This window comes from Centropristis striata, chromosome 19 (assembly GCF_030273125.1).
Source record: "Centropristis striata isolate RG_2023a ecotype Rhode Island chromosome 19, C.striata_1.0, whole genome shotgun sequence".
Taxonomy (NCBI): Eukaryota; Metazoa; Chordata; class Actinopteri; order Perciformes; family Serranidae; genus Centropristis; species Centropristis striata.
In genome coordinates, this window is record NC_081535.1 from 21,866,201 (window position 1) to 21,883,705 (window position 17,505).

General features: G+C 39.1%; 2 protein-coding genes across 3 annotated transcripts in view; one reads left to right on the top strand and one right to left on the bottom strand.

Annotated features, from left to right (window-relative positions):
- Window positions 1–2,065: 2,065 nt before the first annotated feature.
- Window positions 2,066–16,028, bottom strand: egfl7 (EGF-like-domain, multiple 7). 2 transcript variants are annotated; one of them, XM_059358287.1, is made up of 9 exons: window positions 15,801–16,028; window positions 10,225–10,475; window positions 8,842–8,964; window positions 7,904–8,016; window positions 6,620–6,715; window positions 6,326–6,535; window positions 4,505–4,581; window positions 4,018–4,180; window positions 2,066–2,422 (listed from the first exon to the last, which is right to left on the bottom strand). In XM_059358287.1, the coding sequence occupies exons 2-9, from the start codon at window positions 10,302–10,304 to the stop codon at window positions 2,403–2,405; spliced, it is 882 nt and encodes a 293-aa protein (XP_059214270.1). In that variant the 5' UTR covers window positions 10,305–10,475; window positions 15,801–16,028; the 3' UTR covers window positions 2,066–2,402. The 2 variants fall into 2 exon arrangements, with proteins under 2 accessions (XP_059214270.1, XP_059214271.1); XM_059358288.1 differs by lacking the exon at window positions 15,801–16,028 and adding an exon at window positions 13,346–13,514.
- Window positions 15,943–17,505, top strand: part of LOC131992652 (torsin-1A-like) — a 30,232-nt gene continuing 28,669 nt past the window's right edge. The window contains exon 1 of the mRNA XM_059358290.1: window positions 15,943–16,090. Within this exon, the coding sequence (XP_059214273.1) occupies window positions 16,003–16,090 (88 nt within the window). The 5' untranslated portion in view covers window positions 15,943–16,002. The remainder of the gene's footprint in view (window positions 16,091–17,505) is intronic.

Genomic DNA, 17,505 nt, shown 5'->3' on the forward strand with positions numbered 1-17,505 from the left:
GTCTGGGTGGAAAAATTATAAGGTTTCTTTGATTTTCACCAAAGCTATTAAAGTGTAACTGGTGGTAGCTTTAGATTGATACAAAACACAGAGCTGACATCCTGCAGAGCCGTGTGTGTGTGTGGTCCCTCAGCTGTATGTGTGTGTGTGTGTGTGTGTGTGTGTGTGTGTGTGTGTGTGTAAATATGCACACGCAGAATAGACGCCCATTATACTATCTGGTTAATATCGATGATGTAGTGTTCTTGATTTCACCTATTCTGGCTCAACGTGAATGCCTTGCAAAAGCATGAATAAAAATCAGTTATTTTTTATTCAAAGTGTTTCAGTGTGCACTGAAATGCCTGATTTGCTTTCCTCTGTGATTTATATTATAGTCAGTAATGGAAAAATAATAATTTCACTCAAATACTCTACTGAAGTACAGTTTACCTCAGCTTTATTTTCTTTTTGTGCCTCCACCTATCCTCCACCCTTAGATTTCTGTTTTGTTTCCTCTGTCTTCCCCTCAAAGCTCAAAAAACTCCTTGAGTTGAATTGATCAAAAGCTGCAGCATCACAGTATAAAAGTCCTCCATGCAATATTTTGCTTAAAGGGCCAGTTCACTCGAATTGCAAAAAAACACATTTTCTTGTCGTGTCTCTTGATAATTTGTGGTTTTATTCATCTAGTTTGTAAAAGTATGTCTCTAAGATTCTTTGCCTCAGCCTGGAAATAGTGAAGATGAATGGATTTTTGTTTGTTTTGCTTACTGTATGACATTAAAAAAAATCTTTAGGAGAGGAAGTTTGAATAAAACATTTACAGCAAGGTTCAACCACATTGTTGCAAGATAAATCTGAGGGGTTGTGAAGTAGTAATGCAAGGTGTCCTAAAAAGTGAACAGTTTTCTACTTTGCTTTATGTCTAATGTTAATGATTAAATAAGAATGGTTGATTATTTTCTCTACTACATTTATCTAATTGCTTATTTTGTGATGAACATTTTTCATGTAGAGCAAACACCGAAAAAAGCATCTTACCAAGTAATTTGTGTATTATTGTGTCCTAAAAGTCTAATTGTCTTAATAGAATTTAAATATATATATTCCCATCAAAATCTTGAAACAATCCAACCAAACTAGCACATTTGAACACATTTTAAAAAAGAAATACAATATGATTATCATATAAAATAGTTAAATTCAATAAGTTTTATGTTAAAACTTGTACTTGTATTTTTTATATTTCAGTTGCATTTAGGTGATAATAGGACTGCAACTAACAACTTTTTCATCACTTACTTTTACTTGTAGTATTGGTGCTTTTACTCAAGTAAAGGATCTGAATACTTTTTAATTTAAAGTGCATATAAAGAGTAGTGATGTGCCAGTGAAGCTTCATGAACCATTTTCATTATTTTCTGAGTCCACTAGATGGTGCTCTCTGTTCAACAAAGAGCTGAAAGCACACTCAATTACTATAGCTTCAGCCTTTTTCTTTAAACCAAATGCACCATCTAGTGGGCTCAGAAAATAATGAAAATGGTTCATGAGGCTTCAATGGCACATCACTAATAAAGAGCAGGCCTACAGTATGCATACATGTTGATTTAGCTTAAAGAAGAGTTTGTCGGGGTGGTCCGTAGCGTAGTGGTTTACACAGGCGCCCCATGTATAGAGGCTACAGTCCTCGCTGCGGTGGAGCCGGGTTCGAATCCGGCCTGAGCTCCCTTTTCCGCATGTCCTCCCCTCTGTCACCCCCTTTCTATCTGTCTCTCACTTTCAATAAAGCATGTAAAAATCAAAAAAAAAATAATCTTAAAAAAAAAAGAAGAGTTTGTCTGCTCTTATATCAGCAGTGTATGCAGGACAAACATTCAGTAATTGTTTCATATCAGAGAGCACACAGGGTGTTTTTGATTAAGACTTTTTATTACAAAACGTTACAAAACTAGGTAAAAATGTCTATTGTAGCACTGAGAAATAACTGGACGTAATCATAATTTAAATAGATAAATACAGATGTCCACGCCTGGCCCAGGACAGTTTGGGCTGAGACAGACAGAGGACACAGCTGCACTGATGCAAAACAAACACAGAGACAAAGTGGCCAATTTGACCTTTGACCCTCAGGCGGGTTTGATTCAGATGTTACAGGGATGACGTAATGCTGAAATGGACCCTGCCACACGTACTGTTACAAAATCAAGATATTTGACAGTGATTCAACAAGAAAAGTAAATGAAGCTGTTGGGAATAGTGAAAATCACAGATGATGATTTGTGCGGTGATGGCGTCACTGAAGACATTTCTGCCTTCAATCCTCTTACAAACAGCAGCTGTTTTCTTGGTGTTCAATCTCTGGCACGATTGTGTTATTATTAACTTCACGGGGGAAACGTTGGGATCGTGTTCGGCGGCTAATTCTCCTGACAAGAACCTAAATGGAAGAAGAGTAGAAAGAGTTACAACTATGTGCTTGCAAAGTTCATGAATCTATAATTGTGTTTATTAATACGCTTTAAAATAACCAGATTTTATAAACATGAATAAAAATGTGTCAAAAAAAGCTTGGCTTGATCAGCATCTCGACTGTTCTTTACACTGTTCATGCTAATTATTACTTATCATTTTGGAAAAAGCAGTCACTTTTAACAGAGGTCATATAGCTTAACAATAACAAAAAATGTCCACTCTCAAAGTCTTTATTATCTTAATTATAATACTATTGCAAAAAACTTTACAGAAATTCTTCATATCAGCGATCAATGTATATTTGCTTTTATATTCAATTTGATTGATTTTATCTAGCTATTGCGATTGTGTAGATAAAACACCAGGTTATGTTGAAAATCATGCACTTTTCAAGGAGTATATTAAAATTCAAGCATAATTCTGACCTTAAAAACATTTTTCTTTTAAAAACAACCTATTTTGTGACCCCAGGGCTAGTATTGTATCGAATACAATAGTATTGTATCGAATACAATACTAGTACACTAGTATGATATCATGACAACCTACATATGTTGTAAGAGTTGTTTATGATTGACACATCCAGTCAATGCATATGTTAATAAATGCTCAGCTTAAATGATAAATGTCAGTCTGCTGGTCAGTAGATCATGAAGGTTCAGACTGAAATGTTTTAGCAACTGTAGGATGGATTGCCATACATTTTTGTACACAAATTAATAGTTCCCAGATGCTTCTGAGATCGCCTTTCTTCTAGCGCCACCTTAAGGTTGATATTTGTGGTCAATGCATGCAGAAAAACACAAGCTACTGGGCGATATGACAATAAATATTATCAAAATTATTAAAAAAAAATATTTTCATCTATATTGTTTCTATCATGTCAAAAAAAACTGTGTGATGTTCTGTTCTGTTCTGTTCATTGCATGTGGAAGCGAAGCTAGAGAAACCATAGAGTTGCTGTTTTTTTTAACATGGAGTATACAAAAATAGGCTTTAACATGCGGTTATTTCATATAGACTATTTTTTAATTGAATTACCAGAAAACATGCTTTATCGTGATATATATCGTTATTGAGATATGAAATTACCTATACAGGGATAGAAGATTTTGGTCATATCGCCCAGCCAGAGGCGTGTAAAAAATGATCAAAGCGTGAATCAACTTGTCAGGGCCCGACGGGCTTGTCATGCTCTACTTAAGTCCAACCTCACAGGCTTAGCCCTGCTATCTAATCTCTAATGTATTAATTAGGTTACAAATGTATGATTTCACTTAAAGTTTGATCTGCTTTGATTGTATCACTGAACCTACTTAGCCAAAAAGGTTATTATGTTACAGGCACAAGATTTTATTATGTTATTAGATTTCTATGAATACATTTGATTTTATTACATTATGATCACTTGTTACGTTTGGGCTTTTACACTGTCTTTTTTGAAGAAAACTGTTTTTCTGGGACATAAAGTTCCATTGGTGTTAAATATAAATATTGGAATTTCCCTCCTTTAAGTGCTCTCCACTTTGAACAATCAAGGGTCAGCGTGTGGTCACTCACATGTACCGATGCGCTCCTCCAGAAAGCCGATCTGTTCGCTGAGGGAGTCGATGCGGTCCAGCTGCTGGAAGGAGTGGGATAGTAAGGTGGTTTTCTCCGACCAACCCTCGTCCAGCGACAGCGGGAAGACGCTGCTGAAGGGTGCCAACACTAACTGCAGCTTCTGCAGGGAGAAAGACGAGAAAAAAAATATGGAAAAGAGAAAATTGCTCCAGAAAAGAAGGACTATTACTCACCTCTTAAACAAAGAAATCAATGTGAATTTCTGCTTGCTTCACTAAACAGAAGCAGGATTGTAACAAAGCCCATAAAAGATCCTAAAAGCTATTGTGTAGGTCTGGCATTTCAAATAATCTTTTTTTGGGGGGATTTAACAGCAGCTTAGATTTTATGTCATACATGCAGCAGAGGTGTTCCTGGTGCGCGAGGCTGGGAGGTATCAGGGTAGGTGGCTTATTAATTTGTGTGCATGTGTTTTCTTGTGTACCTTTTCAAGGAGCTCCACTCTGTTCCTCAGGCTCTGCACCTCCTCTGTCACATTCTCCATCTGGCTGAACCCTCCACCTGCACAGACCAAACAAATACAGAGATCAGAGGACAGTGGCTGCAATGTTTGAAATAGTGGAAACTAAAAAGGGGCAGTAAGAGAAGGGTGAGATCAAAGTGTGTTTATTCTTCTCGCTCAGATCTTAAGTTTATATCTCAGATTCCTCCCTCTCCTCGAATGATTCATGGCTGTAACGCCTGTGAACTACAAAACCGGGAAAAAGGGCCGCAGAGCTGCAGGGAGGCCGGGGGAATTTTAGCGCACAGGAGGGAATCGTGGATATGGGAACGGCCGAAAAAAGCTGAAAGAGAGGTCACCAGAAATAGACACATCGGTTACGGGGGAGAGTGTCTGCCCGACTCCACCCGAGGGGAATGTCCCCCGGAGCAGACGGGACCCAGATCGGGATGCAAAATTAGGGACCCCCTGCTCTCTGGCTGACGGAGCTAGAGCTGCTCAATCTCTCCCAGATGTGGTCCATTACTGAGACGAGAATGAGTTCAGAAACAGGGTGAGGAGGAGGAGGAGGAGGAGGAGGAGGAAAGGGAGGAAAAATGGGGAGGGGGGGGCGGCGATGACCCCCAGCAGACAGGGTTGATGGAGCTGGAATGAGAATACAAATGTTGGCCAAGAGTGAAAAAAAGGAGACGGAGGGAAGATGGAGAGACAAGAAAGTAGTCCAACACTCCTCCGCAGCAACTTGGCAGAGTCAGAGTCTACTTTTAGAGCATTTAAACCTGTGTTTACTCTTGTGATCTCCATCAACATCCCTCTGACGTGTGCATATGAACGGATAATGGAATGCAGTCTTCAGCACCGGCCTTGCATTTTTTTTTTTTTTTTTGCCTCCGGTGAAACTGCAAGCACGCTCCCACAAATAACCCACTCAACGCTTTCAACAGAGTAGAAAGATCTGTCACATTTTGCCTTTTTTTTTTTTTGCTGACTCAGCAATCCTCTCGCGTGGAGTCATGGGAGTGAACGGTCTCATTTTAGCTGAGGAGTTCCATTTTGTGTGACTTTGTTCTCCACAGAAACACTGATAAATAGCAGGGAGTTTGGATCTGAGCCCGAGAACATTTGGCAATCGCATATTTACATGAGAACTATTTCATTTTCTGACACATGAGACAGTATCCGGCTTTAGATTTACAGTTAAGTGACTCACAAAAAAAAAAAAAGGTGGAAAAAATTGGGAGAAATCGGGAAAAGTTAAGTCCTAATGTTGCGCAAGTCCCCCCCCCCCACAAAAAAAAAAGTTGAAACAGAACATGAATAAAAATGAATGTCCTTGGGTCAACTACTACATTCGTAGACATGCAGGAGGGGTTGTATTACTTTGTTGCTAAGATACAGGAAGCACACACAAACCAAAATCCACTTTTTCATGGATTGCAACATTTTTAAGGGAACTAATGGAGTGTGAGGGATAAAAATATGTCTGTATTAGCATGGGAGATCTATTAGAATCAGATGTCTGCTTTACTCAAAGGAGTCAACTGAGTCATTATCAAAGACCCAACTGGTCCCAGTCTCACCGCACGGGGCCAGACCACAGGACATCTGTCTGGAGTCGGCACCAGTCGCAGTGCATTATTACTCACGGTACGAGTTGAGAGTGGCATAGCGCGTACCAAAAGTAATAATGAACCGCGAAGCTGGCTATGTTTCTTCTCTTCTTCTGTGCTCCAGACACTTTGCTGCTGCAGGAAAACACAAAATTAAACTGCACGCACAAACACTCCTGTGCTGCCCATTTACCCGCATCAGTGTGGCCACCCACTGCTGCCTGGCTGGTCTGGGTGGGCGAAAGAGAAGGAGGAGGAGGAGGTGTAGGAGGAGGAGGAAGGCTTTGACAGGAACGGCCATCTCCAGCGAGCCTGAAGCCGTCTGTGCACGCACATCGATAGCTGCCAGCTGTGTTCACGCACTCCTGAGCACACGGCCGCCGATCGCCACACTCATCCACATCTGACAGGAAGCACAAAGAAATAGGTTTATATGCGTGTGTGGGTGGATATGCTCACAGAGACTTGTGTGAGTGTGTGTGTGTACCTGTTTGGCATTGGCTCCCTGTCCAACCTAGTGGACAGGCACACTGGTTGGGTCTTAAGCAGGTTCCTCCATTCACACAGGGCTGTCCACACACAGCTGGAAGAGACGTTTAAAGACGCGAGTCAACATTTGGCGAAATTCGCTTATTCACTCTTCTTGCCAAGAGATAGATGAGAAAATGAAAAGCACTCTTGTGTCTGTATATAACATGTAAAGCTAGAGCCAGGACATAGTTAGCTTAGCTTAGCATAAAGACTGACTAACTAAAATCTGTCTATAAGCACCCATAAGGCTCTCTTATTAACACACTAAAATTGGCACAAATTTTAACCAGATTTCGAAAGGAAAAAAGGGCAAAAGAAAATGCAAATGAATCATTGTTTCCATCCACTACTAGAAGTTGGTTAGTCAAGATGAGAAGTTGTTGAAGCCGATTCTCCAGCCAGATTCAGTAATAAGATGGTGCAACAAGATGACATTAGGGTTTAAAAGAGTGCCGGTCGGAGCTGAAATGGTAAAAAACAATCGAGAAAAGTGGATGAAAATATGACTATTGTGTTTGTTTCATCGCCGTTGTTTTCTATCACTGACACTCCACCTCACTCCGACAGTGGAGACTTCATGATGCAGGGACAGTGGCCTGCTAAACCTTTAGTTAGTGGCTTTATCAGCTGGAATTTAGCGACCACAGACCCTGGCTCCTAGCCTGGCCTAGACAAAAACTAATCTGAAGAATCTTGAACCTTTTCGTTTATTTTTGATTTCCAAGGACAGTTATCGATGTGTGCAGAACACAAGGCCTCTGAACAGCCCTTCAACCAACTATCCATTAGGATAAATAAAGTTCTGTCTTATCTTATCTTTTACATTGTTATTTTACAAAAACAAAAGTGTAAAAACAGCAAGCTGTGGTTTATTTTTTTGTCCTAGAGCAGCAATTTCCTGGAGTTTTGGTTGGTTTGGTCCGGCCAAAATATAGTCCAACATACACAGTGGCCACACATGAAACCACAACTTGTTTTGTTTTTAAACTTTGTTTTTTTGTCGTGCCTTTTTAAAAAGAGTTTTTGAAAAAACTTCTATGCATAGGCTTGGCTAGCCTCCAGTCTTTATGCTAAGCTAAGCTAACCATTTCCTGGCTGCAGCTTCATATTTAGAGTACAGACATGAGACTCAGCAAGAAAGTGAATATGCATGTTTCCTTTAACATCTGAAAAACATATCCATGCAGGTAACACAAATACAGATCGACACATAAACTCGTCACACGTCCCTCCAGGTTACCTTGATTGCAGTTGTGAGAGTGAAATCTCCGCCAGCCCGGGCAGCACTCTGAGTAGAAATTTGAAGGAGTTGCTGCTCTGCTCACCTGCCGGTACGCCACTGAGTACACAGTCCTGAGGAGACACACAGTAAGTGACTCTTATTATTCACAATGCTGTCATCAGCCTCATGTGTGTGGTTGAGCCAGTCTGGTCTTTTTCCCTGTTCTGTCAGACCAAAAGAACGCCGATGAGCAAATGGGAATTTGGTGGAATACTGAAACCACGAACCACTGAGTGTGTCTGAGATGAGATAGGATGAAGGGAGGGAGGAGAAGAGCTGCAGAGTCGAAATTCTGACACTCTGGTATGTTTGGTTTGCGAGGAGAGATATGTGGAAATAAACTGAAGCTAAAAACAAAGAGAAGCAGGGTTGGAAGGCCTGGAGTTGTCGGAGGCCTCAAAATGAGAAAAAAAAACGGAATTTTGGTGGTGAGGAAAGAGTTAAAAAAAATTAAAATGGAGGGAATGTAAGGGGGGACTCGACAGCATCAGAGCTGGAGAGAGATTGAGAATGCATAAGTATAGAGGGAGACTCAGTCCAAAATAAACACGGCCGCGGTCTCTGCGGGCAGGCAGTTCATTTCCCGTAGTTACACAAAGTACTCGATATTTAGATTCCACCAAATATGTGCCACCGTGACCCAGTTCTGTGTAAAACATGGTTTTTGTGTGAGTGTGAGAAAGTCTCGATCTATTTATGACTGCACTTCTAACCCTCTCTCTTCCTAAACATGTCAGCGAGCATTGTTTACCCGTTTATTAAATAAAGTAAATCTTGTGATGACTTAATTACAACGCTGTTTGTACTGGCTGGCTTTCATGGTTCAGCTCGGGTTGAAGATGTCTGATTTTGTTGTTATTTGTTGTAGAGTGTGCTGGTTGTGCAGGCACACTCACTTGTATGTGCTGCAGAGGCGATGCCCCTGACACAGGGTGATGTAGGGCTTGTGCACCGGCTGGACGTATGACTCTGTTGCCATGGCAACACTGTGACGGAGGTCTCGGCCACACACCCTCCTCCTGAGAAAGGGGAGACATGAGCTTGAGCATTAAAACTTTGAAATAGTACAGAAACAAAAATATTTAACTTGCTTATTTTTTTCAGAATTAATGTGATGATAACCTCAGGATTCAGAAAAAAAATTAATGGAAAACAAAACAAAAAAATCTTGTTTTATAGAGATTGTCATCTCACTATCTCAATAATGAAAAAAGTCCTTGTTTTTCTAATAAAATAATAAAAGTATTTATTCCGTTCAAAAAATAAATGAATAAAAATTATCCTCTTGTTTTTCTCTAAGTTATTAAAACAACTATCTATTTTTATTAGAAAAAGCAAGAACACAATTTAAGTAATTTTCAAAGAGAGATCATCTCTTCGATTTTCAAAAATAACAGAATTTCTAGTAAAAATGTATAAAATGCTCTTTTATCAGAATTAATAAGATAATTTTATGAGGTTTTCTGAGACTATTTCAATGAGATGATTATTCACGTTGGTTTTTTTTTTTTAAATAAGAGCAAAAGTGCATTATATTGATTTCGAAAAATAACTTTTTTTTTTTTCTGAATTCCTTTTTTTTCTATTTTAATGTTTTTTGGAAATTAATGTGGATAATTAACCAGAATTTTCAAGCGAAACATTTCTGATCTTGTTTTTTCTGAATCATTTAAATAATTATTTTTTCTGAATTCATCAGATAATTTTCTTGTGATTTCAGAAAAACAGATCATTTTTGGCTTCAAAGAGCTTCTGATCTGAGCTGTTTTGGATGAAATTTTTTAGTGCTCATCTGTAAATTATTTAGGCTCCCCTCTGATTCAGAAAGCTTGAAAATCTCCACTTTGGGAGCCTCAAGGTTCCTGTTTGTCACCAGAAGTTGGCGTGCGGCCTAATTGCTTCTGACTGACCCGTATAATCACTCCTCAATGTGTCAGAGTTAAGAGTTGATCTTTGACCTCTTGGGCTCCACTTGACCTTTCATTTGGCTTTTGGTTTATTTTGGTCTTTGTGCAAAACCAACTGAAAATGACAAGATGAGCCTGGAGACTCCCCCGTACTGCCATGCGTCTAATAGCCTGGGACTTAAAGGGTGGAGCTGTGGTCCTGAGAGAGTGAACTCTTAAATGTTTAAATGACATTTCACCAATTTGTATACTTTCACAGTGGGTGAGAATGTTGCTAAAACAAACAGGTCTGCACGCCCGTAGCAGTGAGGACCACACTGGTGACATGACAGGCCATAATAAACACAGGAAGTGTATTAAGTGAGCCGTTACCCGTGCTGAGCAAAGAACTGAGGAGTGCCCATCACATGAAGGATGAAGAGGGAGGAGGACAGAAGCAGCGTTTGGTACATTGTCTTCTTCTTTCCCACGTTCCCTCGCTCGGGCTCTCACACTCTTCTCTGTGCCAGTCGGAGGGAAGACGAGAGGAGGATGACGGGGAGGGAGGGGGGGTTGTGGATAGTAGCCAAAGTCTCCTCACGCTGACTGTGCACGTTTTCCTCCAGCAGGACGACGCCAGCTACCTGTGAAGAGGAATTGGAGATAATCATGGATTAAAACAGTGAATCTTCCATGTCTTTTTAGATCAAGAAGCAGGTCTTGGTGCTGTATAAATACTGTGAAAGTATCAAAACAATCTATGGAGTACTGCACAGAAACTGTGCCTTTAAATGAGCTATCAGGACTCCTTGTAAGGTTGTGATGTCACAAATAAACTATATAGGTAGAAAGAACTGCTACAGTCATTTCCCAGCTGCAATGACAGTGCAGAGACACCAAGAGTGCAGATACAGAAGCCATGAAAACTCCGACCAATCAGAACAGATTGGGCTTTTTCAGGAGAGGGGTCTTAAAGAGACAGGTGCTAAAACAGGTTTACAGGTATATTCAGACAGACAGTATGAGAAAAATTATATATATATATATATATATATATTTTTTTTTTTTATTAAAGCGTGTAAACATGTTCTAGTAGAAACTCAAAACACGAATGAATGAAGATGAAATTGAGCATAATACATCCCCTTTAAGTATAATGTGGTATATTTTGATTGTTCTGTTAAAATTCTGTTCCTTGGTATCATTTAGTTTAACTGTTATTGTTGCATTAGTTTGATTAGAGTTAGATATCGTTGGATTTTAACGATTCTGCTTATCGATTCTTAGCGGTTCTGGATTTCAATTCTTTCAGGGGCGGGTCAGAACAGGTCACATGCATATTTCATGGAAAAACTTTAAGACAGTTCATCTTAAAGACATTGCTTCACAAGCCAAATTACTACTTTTGCTCTATTTTCCACAATCACACAGTACTGGGGATGTGAGAAGAGCGTCAAAACTTTATTTTTAACCTTACTATTAGCACAGAAACCCTTTTTGAGACATGTAGGATAACTTGTTGCGAGGCAGATGTTTGGGCCTAGCTACTGGCATGTAGGTGAAGTGGACTGGACTGTTTTTAGTGGTTCTCAGGCTGAACACAAGCACAGAAACACCCACATATGTATGCAGCTATGCATGACATTATGTACTGTATATACAGTTATGGACAAAGCAGGTTGAACTCTCTCCGACCTGCACCTGAATGGACTCTGAGACTAAAACACAAAAGACAGAGCAAAAGAACTCTCCCTTCAAACAAATGTTCACTTATCCCTTCACACCATTTTTGGATTATTACATACTGTACAGGATTAAAGAATGGTGCATGACAGTCAGCTTGGCCCTGCTCCTGCTGCGACGCTATCCTACAAGCACGTTTTAAACACACCAGATACTGAACCCTTGGGAAATCTCTAACAGGGCATTAAAGCCAGCCGGGTGAGATCGCAGGTTACAAGATTGTAGCCTGCAGGGGACTTCATTTATCCTGAGGGGGGGGATGCTAAGCTTCAGTTGACAGCTTGCATGTCTCTCTGATCCCCCGCTGGCTTCACGCCCAGAGACAGGACACGCACATCTAAAGCCAGTGTTCATTCACAAATCAGAGCAGTGGGTGTTACTCTCGGCGCAGCAGGAGGCCACTTTGAGCACAACATGTGCACACGTGTGACAATAAAGCATCATGCACTGGCAGCGAGGGAAGATGCTGCAGGGCGAACAGCACTTGTTCAGAAAGTTTTTACTAGTTGGGTGTGGTGTCAAAGATATGACTGGGTGATAGCTTTTTATTATGATATTATGGAAGGCTATTAAATATTAAAAATGCATTCTTCCTTTGGGATGCATAAAGTACATTACTCACATTTGTGCAGAAGGGATGTGGAAACCACACTACAAAGATGAAGTGCTACATAGCTTAATTATGGAAGCAAGACTTCCATTAAATTATTCTGAATATATCTTATTTACGTTTTGCAAAAAAAGCAGCATTTTGAATGTAAAACACTTGATGTTTGTAATCCAGGCGAAACACATGAATGCATCGGCATCATTGTCAATATGCAATAAATTCAGGGCTACTTCTCACCAATTTTTTACATTCAGATTAGGTTTTGGATGTAATGTCTTGTACTTTTGCAAATCAATCATTGTAATCACAGAGTTTGTTGTCATCCCAAATATACTGAAAACAAATGGAAAATGGTTTAAACAAAATAATGTACCTGTTGAGAGCTTAATCACAAATGCGATATAAATACTAACTTTAAACGAGAAAATATAAATGATTAACACAATTTTTATAATGGTAAAGTATAACAAAACAAAACTACAAAACTATTATTACAAAGCCAGAATTATAAAAAAAACCACACCCTATTTTGATAATATTTGTATTGAATTTCACCAATATATTTTAAATTCTGTAATATAGGAGCTTACAATCTGCAGAACCACTGCTGAGAGGTGTAAGATTGTGCAAATTGATTTAATTAATTGAATGTGCTAAACTGAAATCTAAATTAAAGAGATTTGTATTATATTGTTGTTGTTTTTTGTCGGGTTTTTTTTACTATTTCAATTTTTGTTTTGTACATTTTGTTACAATTTAGGCACTTGAATTTATTTTTTCTTATTATTTCATATTTTTTGTGTTCAATCGACCTTGATTGTAAGTTCGACGGTCAATTAAAAAAAAAGTTCTGGCCCACTGACACATTAGGAACAGACACGTTTCTCATATTCGCCATGAGAGGGCGCTGTTTCACAGCACTGTACAGATCTGGAGCTCCTTTACTCAGAGCACCATCTCTGTAATACTCTTATATACACGCAAGCACAATTACACGCGCACGAATTAAACCGATAACTCCACATATCAAAAAATAAACGCAAAGAAATCAAAAAAATCCTACACTGAACAACACTTGGAGGAGGTGCTGGACACGCACAAAACAAGCCCCAACAAGCCAATATGAAGAGCGCATGCATGCATACAAAAATAATCACAAACCGTGTAATGAACAATCAGCTTTCCTAACAAATTAATCCCCCAGTCCTACACTCCAGGAAGTGGAGAACCGCCTTGAACAAAGTTAGTCCCGTTATATTCCGCCACTGCTGGGGAGTTTTAAAAAAAAAGTCCAGTGATGAAACTCCGCTACCAGTCAGGTTTGTCCTGGAGCTCAGACTGTCAGGGAGCGTGGGGGGTGATGGTAGGACCTCCTCCCCACTCCTCCAGCTGGGTGTCCCGAAGCTCGGACTGCCTGCACTGCGGGGACCCGCGTGTGACGTCACTGTACCGGCTAACGAGAGTTTTTCATTCATAAACCTGCAGATACACTTCCACAGGCTGCTCTAGTTTACTGGCAGACTGGTGGGCACAGAGACCCACCAGTCGTGTTTTATGGCGGCACCTGGTATCATTAAAGCAGGGATGGGCAACTTAAATGCTGGAGGGGGGCACAATTTTTCATCGACACTACCACAGAGCCACATATAGGACCGTGCACTTAACCAGATATGATGAAACTGCAATTTTCAATATGTTTACAGTGCAGTAACTCAACATATTTCATGCTCAAATGCATGCGTAACAGTATAAATAGGAATACAAAAGGTTTGAAGCAAATCAAAAATAACCACTTACTGTGATTTCTTTTTTTTTTTTTGTGCAATAACAGCAAACCAACATTTATTGCAATAAGTAATTTTGTGCATTTTTACACAACACTTTTAAGATTTCATGCTCAAATGCATGTAGTTGTACTGAGGGCCACTTCAAGTGAGGGTGCGGGCCTTATGCAGCCCCCGGACCTCCAGTTGTCCATCCCTGCATTAAAGGGTACATTCATAATTTTTCAATTTTTCCAATGTAAGTGATGGGGACAAAATCTGAGGCATCAGCAATCTGCCGAATTGTGGAAACCCAATCACCAGGAAGAAAAAAACTGTCATTGTACGCTTTTGTAAACCACAGAAAACATAAAATCTCATTTTACAACCAGAAATATGTCGAAAATGAACGTTTCCAAACCACTGCAACCCGTTCTCTTTGTAAAATGTGAACACCGCTGCTGTAAACACACTGCAAACACTTGACAACCGCACTACATTGTAAAAACACTTTGGATAACGTTAGGCACCAAAACCACTTGGTTATGGTCATAGACAAAAACAACAGGTATAGACCTAAAAACACAAATTCCAACAACGGGCCATAAAAACACTACTGCAGACAAAATTTCAACAACAGAATGCAAACACTAGTCTCTGGGTTTAAAGTCCTGGGTTTGTCGGTCCCATTCACCTCCACTCCCATCCACCCAATGGCATATCTACACGGATTTAACATTTTTACATGACCGGACAAAAAAAGAAACATGCAATGCCAACATTTTTTGCAACATTGGAAGAGATATTCTCTTTATGTGGCTAGCTCAGACTGCTGAAGCCGCATATCAGCTGTAAATTAACTTTGGAAATGTTTTTGCACGGGATGAGGACTGTGAATGTTGCTCCCATTTCTTTGATACATTTCAGTGGAAGGATTTTAAACACAAAGTAGGAATTTTAGGATAAAAACAGAGGTATGCTCTTGTTTTGGCCAACTTTTTGGCTGAAATTTCATACTAACTTTAGAACAACTTTTTGCACAGGACAAGGACTGTGGATGTTGCCCCCTATCACTTTCACGCATTATGAACCCATCTCTACGTAGCTGCTATGGACAGGTGGAACGATTTCAGCAAACAAATCCAGTCTCAATGTTTACATAATGTGCACATGTAAAGGAAACCCCAAATGCCTGTTAAATCTTAATCAGAAATGAGTGAAATTAAGCACTTCAATTATGTTGTTTCTTTAAATTAATTCTGTTAACGCTTGTGCACCGGTCCATTTACTCTGCAGCTATGTCCTATAGGCAAATTACTCAATATTTGATTATCCTGAAATGATAAATAAAGATAATATTATGCCTACATGGCTTTTACTTCCATTTAGAACTAATTACAGACCACTGAACCTTAATTTTTAATGTCTATTTACAACATTTATTAAGGAAAAATGAAAGGTACTGCAATAGATTTTACTGCGGTACTGTATAGAGGAACACATGCTGCACATAATGTTGCATTCACTGGCATACTATCCATTTATTGCAGCAATATTTGCACTGCAGTACAGTATATTAAACCTGTAGATTTGCAGATAGTCTGTTGTCAAGCTGTTGCATGTACAAGTTTACATTTGCTTACATTTATTTAACTTGTTTTTAGCTGTGTTTGCATTTGTATCCACATATAAATATGTTCTTGGTGTGTAAGTATATTAAGAGCTAATGAGAAATAAAATGAAACATTAAAATAAAACAAAACAAATATTTAATTATGCTGTTGTTTAGGACCTACTTGCGTGAACATAAACATGAAAATAAAGTTTTAAAAAAAGAAGAAAAAAGAACTTACCCTCGCAATATGGGGTCATCGGGTGCGTGAGCGCGCGCAGGCTGAGTGGCGGCCATGGGCACGAGCCGCCGGACCAGCAGTGGATTATTGGACTCGTCCATGCTGCCAGTTTCTTTTAAAAGCAGGAGTTGGTGCTTTTCAAATCAAAAACCTCGCGGTTTAATTCGAGGTGCTCCCTGTGTGTCGAGCGGCCACAAATGAAATGTCTTCGGGCGTTTTTCAGTTGCTTTTTATGCAGAGCTTCCTGTGGAACGCAGGAATTGGATGGACAATCCCAAACCGGAATTCCTGTGAGTGTTTGCCGCTGATAAAACCCCTCTCCTGCACAAACACTCTCCATCCTGCTCAAACCGCTTCGCGAATCTGATTTTGAAGCATTTTTCTGTCCCCCCCATTGTGGTGCAGTCAGACATCTTGAAGGGGCCTTCTCACCTCCTGGCCTTCTGCTGCCTTTGCAGTCCAGAGCAAAACAGGAATCATCAGTACTGGCAGTGCTGGAAGAAGTATTCAAAGCCTTTACTTTGGTAAAACTACTAATTACGCACTGTAAAAACACTCCACTACAAGAACTGCATTCAAAATTCCACTTAAGTTAAAGTATTATTAGTATATAGGTATAAGTATGGAAGTTATAGAACTCATTATGCAGTAAAAAGTTCCCTGAAAGTGATTTACTATTATATCTTTTGTTTTTTGGATTAATGCTTCTGCTGCATTCATGCGTATTTGCATTTTACTGCTGTAGATGTAAAGTTGAGCTAATTTTAACTCATTTTATATGCTGCTCTGTAGTTTAATCCACATCAATGCATATTCTTTAAGATCATCATATTTTTGTTGCTTTGCTGTCCTGTGAAGACCACATATCTAAAAGAAAATCAACTTTTCATGGTGCCATGCATTTTCCTTATAGGGAGTTAAGTTTGCATAAGAAGTGGAAGAATTTTCCAAACACATACAGGAACAATTAATTATTCAGTTTTCCAAAATATCCATATTTGGAGATACATGTTTTCTCTTGACCTGAAGGGGATGTAAAGCCTGCAACCTGAAAAGTAGCTTTAAAAAAGCCAAGTTAAGGGCAGTAAAAAGTAAAATATTTAAATCTGAGATGAAGTGAAGTAGAAGTCTAAAGTTGCATAAATGGAAATGCTGTACTGTAAAAAGTTGATTTCTACCATTGAGTTTGTGGCACAATGGGAGCTAATATAGGTTCATGTTTACAGCTGTCTAGGTCACAGTGAGATCAAATCAGTCAAATTGCAGCTTGTTAAAGCCAAACTGTTGCACGATAAGAATCTTTTCCCTCCTTCTGCTTGTTCCTTATATAGCAGCTCAGTGGGAGGAATGGTGCATTTGTAATATATATATATATACATTGTCACCATCCACACTATATTTATGGCAATTTGACAGTTTGGTGAATTGTAAAAGAAATAGCAGAGCTTTAAAAGATGTTGATCCTAATAGAAGCCTGTGATTTTAACTTTTTGTTTCACAATATGGTTGGAATAACCCTTTTCTCTTAACTAAATGAGATTAATGCATGTGAGACAGTAGGGTAAAAAAAAAAAGTAATGGAAGAAATATAAAAAGGCCAAAAAATAAATATATAATAATAATAATAATAATAATAATAATAATAATAATAATAATAATAATACATTTAAAGCTATGTATAAAAATATGGATTTAAAAATAAAAT